This window comes from Quercus suber, unplaced genomic scaffold (genome assembly GCF_002906115.3).
Source record: "Quercus suber isolate HL8 unplaced genomic scaffold, Cork oak 2.0 scaffold_830, whole genome shotgun sequence".
Classification (NCBI taxonomy): Eukaryota; Viridiplantae; Streptophyta; class Magnoliopsida; order Fagales; family Fagaceae; genus Quercus; species Quercus suber.
Window position 1 is genome coordinate 33,663 of NW_027070260.1, and position 12,119 is coordinate 45,781.

At 34.6% G+C, this 12,119-nt stretch overlaps 1 protein-coding gene across 1 annotated transcript; it reads left to right on the forward strand.

Moving 5' to 3' along the window:
• The first annotated feature begins 449 nt into the window (after nucleotides 1-449).
• On the forward strand, nucleotides 450-9,039 carry LOC111985943 (uncharacterized). The gene is made up of 11 exons (XM_024017586.2): nucleotides 450-895; nucleotides 1,668-1,762; nucleotides 2,765-2,822; nucleotides 3,043-3,237; nucleotides 3,322-3,398; nucleotides 3,959-4,041; nucleotides 4,355-4,406; nucleotides 6,483-6,551; nucleotides 7,048-7,134; nucleotides 7,245-7,306; nucleotides 8,456-9,039. The coding sequence occupies exons 1-11, from the start codon at nucleotides 778-780 to the stop codon at nucleotides 8,685-8,687; spliced, it is 1,128 nt and encodes a 375-aa protein (XP_023873354.1). The 5' UTR covers nucleotides 450-777; the 3' UTR covers nucleotides 8,688-9,039.
• The last annotated feature ends 3,080 nt before the right edge of the window (nucleotides 9,040-12,119 follow it).

A 12,119-nucleotide genomic window follows, 5' to 3' on the forward strand; every position in this document is an offset into this window, starting at 1 on the left:
CACCCCCGATACTAGTGTTCTTTGCATCCAAAGTCTCTAATGGTTCAATAAGAAATTTGAAGTTCAATCCTCGCCTACCCTAAAAATTGATTGATATCTTGGTCTGATGAGATGATAAAAAAGTTATTATTAAAAGCGGACGTCATAAATTAAAACCCTTCCTAATAATAAATGCAGGCATGGTATAATATTATTGGGAATCTCCCAAAAAAAACAGTCCAGCTCAAATACATTACTATCAAAGTATTAATAGATTTAAAAAAATAATAATTAATAGTTAAATTAAAAAAATTGTTTTTTTTTTTTTTATGGGTAGAAAATTTGTTTTAGTCAATGATATCAACTAGTAAAAGTGAAAGGAAACAAAATAAACAAAAGAAAACAAAAATTTAACCCAAAAAAAGAAAACAAAAGAAAAGTGGTTTGCGTAATCATTGACAACACTCTCAAAATATCGACGGCTGCAAACATTCTCATTTAGAATTTGGGAACTTCCAACGCTGTTTATTCGCTTTGGCATCTAAGATAAAAGCCTCTCTTTCACTCGCTTTCACTCACATTTCATTGCAGTCCTTTGTGTTTGACTCCAAAACAACGACAACAACAAAAACTCAAAACTCAGGCCCTCAGAAGCTCCATACACACTCATAAATGGGGCTTCTGCAAATGGGTTTCTGAGTATTTTGTTGTTTTCTGAATTGGGTTTTTGTTTTTCTTGAAAAATATATAACAATTCCTTGTTGGGTTTTTGCTTTGGAAAATCTGTGTTGTGAAAAAATGATGAGCTTTAAGCAGTTTTGGACCAAAAAGACTTTAATAGGTCTTGGGTTGGGACAGTTTCTCTCACTTTTGATCACTTCCACTGGTTTCACATCTTCTGAACTTGCCAAAAGAGGTATATTGATGATGCCTTTGTGTATGTATGTATGTGTGTTACATCTTTTGGCTTTAGTTGTCTCAAACATGAAGCTATACTTTTATTTGATTGCAATGGATTTTTGTACTTACAATTCATAGCAATGGTTCTATGTTCATAATGACTGGCCCTACAGAGAGTAATCTTAATAATAATAATAATAAGTATTGAAATTCAATAGGTTTCTGGAAAGTTTTCGAACTTTTGCAGTTTCCAGACATTTTGGAATTTGCATTTGTTCTATGATGTTTCAATTATAGTTAGTGTTTCTTTGATATATTGGTTCCAATCGGGCATGAAGATTTTAGTCAAAATCATGACTGTTTAAATTATTGATCCAAGGAAGCCAATATTCTTATGGTTCTGTTTGATAAATTTTGTTATAATCACATATTATTATGCGTTTCTTGGTTCAAATTTCATAGAGGTTTAAAATTTTCTTTTTGTCAATGATTTCCTACTTGATTGGTCTTAGTGTAGTGAGGTTGTGTTCAAGGTATTCTGTTCAAGATTCTCATATAATTTTTTTTTTTTTTTTTAATTTTTCACACCAAGAAAGATTCAAAAGAATAAATAATATATATATATATATATATATATATTTATATGCTCTGTTTATTGGTACTGGTTTCTGATATATACTGTTGGATATCATATTACTTGCTCTCTTATTCTTGACATTTATTCAGCCATAATCTTGGTATTAGAAAAAGTTGATAAAATTTTCAGAATATTTTATCATGTTTTGTAGGAATCAATGTCCCAACTTCACAGTCTTTTCTAAACTACTTGCTCTTGGCAATTGTCTATGGAAGTATTGTGATTTACCGGAAGAAAGCACTCAAGGTTATTCCAATGGTTTTATGCTTTTTTTGCTTTTATTTTTATGCATTTGAAATGCCTAAATTCAATGATTTTTAAAATTATATGTGAATAAAAGCATCCTTTGTTTATTCCGGATTGAAAAAATGTAGGATCAAGCTGCTAATAATAATAACATCATACTCTGGAAAATATCAGTCAGCTTTGTTGTATGTCTTAGTTTCATGATCTGGTGCAATTACTTTTTGTCAACCTATTTGTTGCTTCCTTTTTTTTTTCTTTTTTTTCTTTTTTTTTAATTTCAATCTCTTGATCAATATCAGTATCCAGTGATGGCTGACAAGACTGAGAAAACACACCCTCTGGAGAGACCAATGAATTATTATACATCCTATACACTTGGGTGACTCTTTTTTTCTGAGTTGAATAAAATCTTCTTTACTTACCAAAAATAAAAATGATTATAGCTCTTAGGATATTCTACTTGGACAGTTCATGTGAATATGTGCTTCTAATGTAAAACTCAACAGTCGTATTTTAAAAAACCTTTTCATCCTGAGCATAACTGCTTATCCCATCAGAGTTGAATGCTCCTAGATTACTTGGCAACTAGTTTTGGTCGGTGGGGTCAGTTGCCCGTAGGTTTTACTAGCTAGAGACAAGTCCAAAGGGCTCTTCTTTGGTAAGGTTCCTTAAGTTATAAAAAAAAACCACCTCCGCAATTTTTCATGAAATTGCCACAATTTGAGCTGCACTTCGGGAGCAGGCTTTTTGTGAGCAATAAGAAATGACACAGTCATCACATGGCTATTTTAGTTTTAACAATGTTTCTGGTGGATAGGTAGAAGGAATCCTGGTTAAGAAGAGTCAGTATCAGTACCCTTGAGATGTGTGAGTTGAAGATGAGGAGGAGAAAGTCCCATTTAGTTCATTTAGTTATTGCTCCTTTCATTGTTGTCTTTACCCTTTTTCTAATGTTAAATATCTAAAGACTAGCTACTTTATTTTCTTTTAAAATTCATGCAGGCAAAATGGTATTACTACATACCTCTTGGATTGGTAGATGTAGAAGCCAACTATCTTGGTGAGAATATCTATCCTGTCATCAATGACTGGTGTATTTTAGTTTGATAATTATATGCATGTATACTGTTCATTTGATTATTATTCTTTAGTATTTTTATGGTGAATGTATCTTATGATATTGTTAAGTTGATGGGCCTTTAGTATTTTAATTTGTTTCTCAAAATGTTTTTTTTTTTTTTAATTAACTGCAACTGATCTAATCTCCATTTGATGTGCAGTGGTGATGGCCTATCAGTACACATCTATGACAAGTGTCATGCTTCTTGATTGTTGGTCAATACCGTCTGTCATGGTTCTTACCTGGATTTTCTTGAAAACAAAATATAGATTCAGAAAGATAATTGGTGTTATTGTTTGTATTGCTGGCCTAGTCCTTGTTGTTTTTTCAGATGTTCATGCCGGTGATCGAGCAGGTGAACAACATCTTCTGTATCATACACTCAATCTTTCTATTTAAGTAGTTGTTCTGATGTTGTGTGCACTATTATGGGTTTCAGGAGGGAGCAATCCCCGTAAAGGAGATGCAATTGTTATTGCTGGTGCCACACTATATGCTGTCAGTAATGTCAGTGAGGTAAGCTAATGCAAACATTTCTCTAGGTTGCAGACATTTTGAGGGGAATGCCGGGGGGGGGGGGGGGAGGGTGCAGCATATTATTGTTTCCATTGTCTTAATTTATTATGGTAAATTTATGGAAATGATCACTGTTGGAACTCGGAAGCCTTTGTTTGTCCAAAGTGGTAAGAGTTGTCGCCATGCTTTTCCTCTTGGGGAAAAATACATTTTGATCACCTGTGGTGTGAAGGAAGTTCCATTTGCCAACTTTTTGTTTAAACATTGCACTTTACTCACCTAAGGGTCATTTTTAATGTCCGCTAGATTTTTTTGTTAAAACATGAGAAAATGAGGCACTTCACACGCTTATGGTTTCAAAGTGAGCTTTCTCTTTGGTTAGTAGCCAAAAGAAGAAATCATTTTGTTGATATCCTAGTCAGTTGGGCACTGCCACCTGATGGAGGTTCAAAGGGCTACTATTATAGGTGGATTTATTTTGTATCTTCTTTTTTAAAAATAATTTAGTAGTGGGTAATCAACATTTTCAAAGTCAGGCCTTAATTTTCTTTCCAATGCAGGAGTTTCTTGTGAAGAATGCTGATAGAGTTGAACTCATGGCAATGCTGGGTTTTTTTGGTGCCATTGTCAGTGCTATCCAAATGTATCCTTGATTTCAGAGCTAAGTGTTGATTATTATATGAGGGTTATGAGTTCTTTCTATTTTAGTGGACATATATAATAATTTGTTCCATGGTTCAGTTAATTGTTTCCTGGGGTGATCATTTTCATTGGACATGTATTGTTTTAGAAAAGTTTCTTTCATCAGGTGAAATTAATTATCTTGCATCTTGATTTCAATGCACTTGAGTTGAGGATGTTGTGAAGCAAAGAAACTACTCAATGCCCAAGTGTAGTGCAGTTGTTTTATGTATGCAATTCTATTTTAAAATTGTAGCCCTTAATGATTTCTGCAGAAGCATTGTTGAGCGCAATGCGCTCAGATCTATTCACTGGACACCTGGGCAAGTAAGTCTCTGTCTCTGTTTGTCTGTCTGTCTGTCTCTCTCTCTCTCTCTCTCTCTCTCTCTCTCTCTCTCACTCTCTCTCACACACACACACACACACACGCACGCACATGCATGCACATAAATGCATCACATCTAGTGACTGAAATTAGATCCATATTCTTGGAGAGGCATCCATCCGATTTATAATTACGGCTTTGATAAAAAATATTTGAAGCACATTACTTTTAAGTGGCAAGGTAGCTTATGCATACAAAATTACAAGTTTGATTGCAACAGGGTAAAGATGTTCAATATTCTATCTTTAAGGCAATATGAAGTTTTATGTGGATTAAAATCATCCTGCTATCCTTTTTGATTGTCGAAAAGTTTCGGAGGGTGTTAGGAACCTGGTGTTTCCCAACGGAGATGGATGGAGAATTATATGAAATTGGGTGAGAATCAAAAGGAATTTGACTGAATGCAACGTAGTCACCCTCCAAAGAATTATTAAGAGAAAGGAAAGTACTGAGCAACAATTTGGTTTATTCATGTGATTAAACTTTAACTAACTCAATCCTATCAATTCCACTTGGAATTAACTGGCTAGTTGAAGGGATAGAATTACAAGAATTATTAAGATATTACAACAAATGAGGGGTTCCTAACATTTCCTTCCCCTTCAAAACACCTTGCCCACTAGTTGGTGTTGTTGTTATCTTCATTATGGATGATTGGCCTCTAAACCAATATGCCAATGACATCTTGATTGCACACACTTCATCTTCTTAAGTTGGCACCAAGGAAGAGGCAAATACTGCTTGTAAATTCTGGCATCCTCTCAAGTTCACCTCCAAAAGATGATCCAAGCTCAAAAATATTTTAGAAGCACAACCACGAATGACACACATTCCTCCAACTCCTCCAATAACTTCTAAACAGATTGGATGAAATGCAAGCTCACAAATTGCAGCCTTGGCTCCATAACTAGGAAAATCTAGAAGCACAATAATTGCCACTTCTAGCTCCAATGAGAAACAAGTCAACGTCATAGTGGCCTTCCTCTTTATTAGGTTGGCACAGCTCCTCATCAGTTGCAATATACAATTTGGCATCTTGATCTTAAGGAAGTGCACAAGCCTTGCTTATGCATCTCCACACGGGACCTGACAGCATCTCGTATGAACTATAGTTGACTGTTTTTCCATCTTCTTTGGACTTCACTTCAAGTATGTATAGCTGGTCCCAAGTTATTTTGAAAATTGAAATTGTTGTACACTCAGGGACCTTAGCTTAATGGTCAGGACCCCAAGAAACTTTCTTTTGGTGGAGATGATGTCCAGGTGGATCATCTATTGTAATGACCATTAGATCACTCGCACTACCAGCATTATGAGATGCCTTTAATCCCTCCTCTTAGATGAGAGTAGCTTCTCCATAGGTAATTATCTCTTTACCGTCAATTTCAGAATGTTGAACAGCCACATATTCATTGTCGCCTTCAAATCATGGGCTGGTTCAGTTAATTCAAGAAGCTGTAACTCTTCATCTGTAAAAGAATCTTGAGATCTCTTTGGATGCAATTTTGTGGGATTTGGACAAGGTTGAGAGCTTTTCTTTCACAGCCTTGTAAGATTCAATAAGGCCTTGACCTTCTTTGAAACTTCTTTCACCATTTGCTGCAATTCTTTCAGACCTCTCGTCAATCATATTCACCCATCTCAAGATCGACGGCTCTATTCACTAGTCAAGCTGTAACCAAAGAGTAACAAACATGTTGTAGGTATAGAAATTTCAGTATAGCAGATTTTGATGAATTTTATTTGAAATTATTCTGGAAAAAAAAATATCCAGCCAAAATCTACTTGGATAAATTCATCAGTAAAACCACTCAAGATTACAGATTCATGTAAGAGGAAAATACTTGATTAGGACGTAAATATTTAGGTTTTCCCTGCACCTGCTGGTTATTTGATAAAGCAATGGTTTACCTTTTATTTTGTTTATTTATTTATTCATTTTAATGTATATAAATGTTCAATCATTGTTTTGTACTAGAATTTGACATGAGAAGCTTTTGTTCATGTTGTGGTGTCAGGCACTTCCTTTTGTTGGATTTTCAGTGGCTATGTTTCTCTTTTACTCATTAGTCCCAATCTTGCTTAAGGTATGAGTTGGAAGTATATAAGGATTGTGCATTTCATTATGTCTTCTTGTTCCCACAAAATGTGTAAGAATATAGCCTAACAATGGAATGAAGAGTCTAAAATTGAAGTCTGAAGGACGATCATCAATAGGAGCCATATAACTTTTTTAGTGCTCTTACATTGGGCTCTGTTCTCAGGCTGAGCTCGCTTTGGTTATAGTTGCTTAATCTAAATTTTTCTTGATGGTTCTTGAACCATTGAGGACACTGGAATTTTCTCTTTTCCCATGCTCAATAAAATTTGAATTTTCAATTTAGTTGAAGCTCGAAGGGCCCCTGGCATTCACTTGGGTGTTTTTTAGGGATTGGCAAGTATCTTAGTTTTTAATTGTTTACCAAAAGTGAAAGGGAGGGATCTTAGGTTCAAAAATTGCAGGTGAAAAGAAATGTTAAATATTTTGGGACGTATTATCTGCCTCAAAACTTTGTCTAATCAATTTTGGTTTTCCCTTGCCAGATTAATGGGTCCACAATGCTAAACTTGTCTTTGTTGACCTCAGACATGTGGTCTGTTGTGATTCGCATCTTTGCATACAAAGAGAAGGTTTGTATGCTAATTATATCATCAATTTTTTATGGTAAAAATTTAAATCACATGTAAGATGTATTTGTTAAAATATGCAATTTCCATCTGAAGCTAATAATCCTTTTCAGGTTGACTGGATGTACTTTGTGGCATTCGGTGCTGTCACTGTTGGGCTTGTTATTTATTCAGGGTATGTAATTTTTTAAATTACAATTTTTTTTTTCCTTCAATAAAACACAGTACTGCCACTGCACAAAAAACAACAGCCAGACCAAAGCTAACAGTCTGCAAGTCAGGCTGCAAGTTATGCACAATTTTCCCCCACCTCAACCAAACAATTCAGTTGTGCTCTTCTCATTTCAGCTTGGTTGGTCCTAATTTATTGGTCTGTTCATTACAAGTACTCTCCAATCTAATCATACTTTTCTGCGTTGGATTTTTTTTTTTTTTTATTAGTATTTTTTTTTTTTTTGGGTCCAATGGCTGTTCTATGCAACAAGGGTAGCACTTCCCCTTCCTTGTACCTCCAGTGTCTACAGGGTTTGAACTCAGGTTTCTAATGTGATGCCAAGAGACTTTACTGTCAAGGCTACCCACTGCTGTCTTGGATTGCTGATGCTTTATTTATATTATAATTTACCTTTTCCGCAGGATACTATCTCAAAATAAATAATCCTTGTCTGTGTCCTTATTTAGCTTGTGCAATATAGAAAAAGAAGTTGGTGACTATTTGTAATTATATAGCATTCAAGGCACAAGTCCATAATCTTGAATGAGGCCTTAAAAAATGGACAGAAGACAGAATGAAATGACTGATGATCCCTCTTGTTTTGGGATGAGGAAAGTGGGGTGGATAATATTTTTCTTTTGATAGGTGTGGGGATGGAAGAGGTGGGGTTTGAACCACAAACATAAGGCACCACAAAGGATTTCATTATCACTGGCCTATCAATTGAACTCCAAGGGGGTGGAATGATTTAAACTTGGCTTCTATGAACATGTAGCACAGATGTTTACAGGTCTTGTGTCTTGACCAGCCTTTTGCTGGCTTTACACATAGACCTTGCTTGCATACTTTCAACTACTAAAACTGCATCTTATATATACTCAAACTGTATTTTGGTGGTGTGTTTAATGTTACTTATGAATTTTGTGGCATTACCTGAATGACCACCCACTTTACAGAGAATCTTGATTACCATTGCACATCTCTAAAATCACCACTCTATTGCCTGCTGGTGTTTTATGGTCTCATCTGATTTCTGTGCAATAGATTTCTCTTTATTTCTGCTAGCAGAGTAATATAGACCTGTGCCCAATGTTCTGGTCCATAATGCAGGGGTGACAAAGATGGGGATCCACGGCAAGCTGAAGTTGCTGATGAAAATGCTGCACGAAGCAAATGTTTTGATGAGGAAGCTAGTACAGGCAGTTGGAACCAAGGAACTGTAGCTGGGTCCTCAAAAACTGGGGAAAGTAGCAAGCATGCTATTGCTGCCAATGGTGTTGCAGAAAGGGAAGTTGTTGAGAACAAGAACATCGGAAAAGATGCACAAGGGAAGATATCATAATGAAGAATTTGCTTTAGAGGACATTCGGTGATAGTACATGCCTCATTCTTATTTGCGGCGGGAGAGGATCAAGCGGAGCTGCTTAATTACTTGTCATAAAACAAACAAAGGATTAAGCAGTGCTGCTGCTCTCAGCCTGGGATTGTCATTTGAAACAGCATTTTGAATAATAACCATCTGGGGCATTGAAAAGACCAAAGTGTATAAAAGGTGCTGGTTCTCAATTTTGTTTTCTTTGTTCCCTTTTTTTTTCTTTTTTTTTCCCCCTTTTGTTGTTTTTTCCAGTTGACATTATAAATGTGCACAGTATTTAGGTAAATTATATTTATTTGAAAGTGATTTGCTTTGGACATGTGATGGGGGACAAAGTTTTAATACAAAATTGGTTGTAGCCTAAGGCTACAATCTTACTCAATAAAATAAAGGGGAAATTATAGTAAACTCACATGTGATTAGGCTTGTTTTTACTTTGCCTACCCGTGATTTAAAACTTAACACTTTGCCCACCTGAGGTAATTTCTGTTAAGGCTCCGTTACCCATCTCTCCATTTGCCGTTGGAAAAACATATTTTTAGGAAAAAAAAAACATAACAAAAAAAAAAAAAAAAAAGTTTGGGTTTTGATTGCTTAAGAACTTCTATGAGAACAAAGTGAAGGAATAGCTTATCAAGTAAACTACCAAGTAATAATCAATTTCTTTTCCAAACCATCAGAAAGTCATGTTAGCCGAGAGAGGGACTAATAAGTTTCTCTCCAAATTCCAAGGAGATAGAGACGTAGATCCACCACTTTGATCTCCACTAATCTTTTGAATCTGATCTCCACCAATCCCCTAAATCCGATCTCTATCGATCTCCTTAATTTAATCTCCGCCAATCTCCCAGATCAAATCTCTGACTTTGATCTCCGATGATCTTTGTGGTTGTCGATCTATGTCGCCAAGCTTGCCCTCTGCTGAAGCTAACTTATTCGCCTCAACAACCAAAGCCACAACTCATAAATCCACTCATTTCTTCTAAAATCAAGTCCCAACTGATACTTTGTTGATTGGGTAATTTGTGGGTTATGAGCGATTTAGATACTTGATGTTTTGGATTGGATGATTCAAGGTTTCACTATTGTGGTTGGGATTCGGGGTGGGTTTGAAGTTGGAATTGGGGGTGAGTTTGAAGTTGGAAGGTTCCTTCATTTCCTTGATTGGTGGTGTTTGGTTGTGCAAAAAAGGATCGAGAATTAGGAGAGGCATAAGCAGCACCTAGGTCCACCACCATGCCACTAAACCCATGGCTAATCTACCGCAATCCAAACCCACAGCTGGATTTCTCTTTACCTCACTCTTCAATTGTTGATTGATTATCTCTATCTCACTCTCTTTTGTTAATAATGTTGTTAGTTGTTTTGAGATTGTTGGTCTTGTTGTAAAAATTAGTTTCAAAATTTTGAGTTGCTATGAGATTGTTGATATTGATATAGATTAAAAGTGATTTCATTGAGCCCTTTGGTTGGTGTGCTATTCCTCCACTTTGTTCTCATAGAAGTTCTTAAACAATCAAAAACTCTTAACTTTTTTTATTTTTGTTATATTTTTTTTTCCTTACAAATATGTTTTTCCAACGGCAAAGGTAGAGGTGGGTAACAAAGCCCTAACAAAAGTTATCTTAGGTGGGCAAAGTGTTAAGTTTTAAACCACGGGTAGGTGAAGTGAAAACGGGCCTAACCATAGGTGGGTTTACTGTAATTTCCCCTAAAATAAATCTTATTACATGGTTTGAAAATCTAATCATTGAATTGCATGTTCTTTATGCTTTTAATACACATGTCAAATTTTGTGTCAATCGGATATTATTTATTATATAATCTATAAACTTATATTTTGTGCATAATTTTAAATTACAAAATTTTGCAATTTAAACCATTTATTGATAACATACGTATTGATCTTTAATTTTTTATAAATTTTTTAACCATAAAAGAGATAAGAAAAATATGTAATCTAATGGTAGATTTGTCAAAACTCACATCCAATAAAAAAATATTTAAAAAGATTGTAGCCTAAGATTACAATCAATTTTGTAGCTAACTTTGTCTGTGATGGAGGGAGTATTATGTGGTTTGAAGGTTTGGATCTTGTCAATATATGCCTGGTAAGAAAGGAATAGAAAATGAAAATCACAGGCTTCAATCTTGTACAAATGCCAATTTTGCCTCATGACAAACCAATGTATCTTATTTCCACCATTTACCTTCTCATCTAGCAGTACTTTTCATTTTCAAAGGAGGTTAAAGGTGTGTTTAGATACTGCTTATTTTGCTGAAAACTAAAAACAATAAAAAAAAAAATTTCAGTTACTGTTCACACTCACAAAACACTGTTCATTTGCCTCAATGCATTGTTCATGCTGGTAATAATAATAATAATAATAAATTAATTAAAAAAAACGAATGAAAACGCAAACGTAGCCATGAAACGCATATCCAAACGCGTACTAAATGAATTTTTATTAACGATTAAATGATTTAATATAATGATTTTGATCTTTGCAAAGACTAGTAAAGTAATCATTTAAAAGTTGTATCCACTAAAAATGCGTCCACTTACACCAGAATAAAAAAAGGTGGTAGGTAGGCAACTCTATCCTCTACATAAGAAATTATACAGTTTTCATGGTGAATCACGTCACTTGTCTACCATTTCACTAAAAAACTCCCACTTATTTAAAATTATTGAGTCAGTAATCAATTTCTATTTTAAAAAAAATTCTGACTTAGTAATTTAAACAAGTGGAAGTCTTTTAGTGGAATTGTAGACCACGTCACTTGTCCATCATGAGTACTTTATAATTTCTCCCTTTACTCAAGAAAATTGTTTCTCAAACCAAAACCTATAACACATCACTCACGCACTTGCTATTGCACTAAAGTCCAAACTTTTTTATTGATAGGCACTAAAGTCCAAACTAAAATGTGATTGATTACTTGCGCGTATTATTTAAACATATCAACTAACTTATGACTAAAAAAAGTATCCACATAGGTGGTTTTATCAATTATCACATGGTAGGTTTGAGTAATTTGGATATGAGTAGTTTTCATTCAAATTGATTGATTTAAGGGTCTGTTTTGGATTTGTTTATTTTGCTGGAACTAAAATTTTTTTGCTGAAAATACAGTAGATAAAAGTAAAAATTAACTGAAATGGTACAGTGAGACTCATAATTAATACCAAAAAGTACACTAAGACCCATGAATAGTAACAAAAATAAGTTGAATAGTAAAATATGCTGGTTTTTTAAGCTGGAGCCAAACGCACACTAATGGTCTATTTAGGATTTGCTTATTTTGCTGAAATTCAAAACATTTTGTTGAAAGTACTGTAGATAAAAGTAAAAGTTAGTTGAAATAGTACAATGAAATCCATAAATAATACAAAAA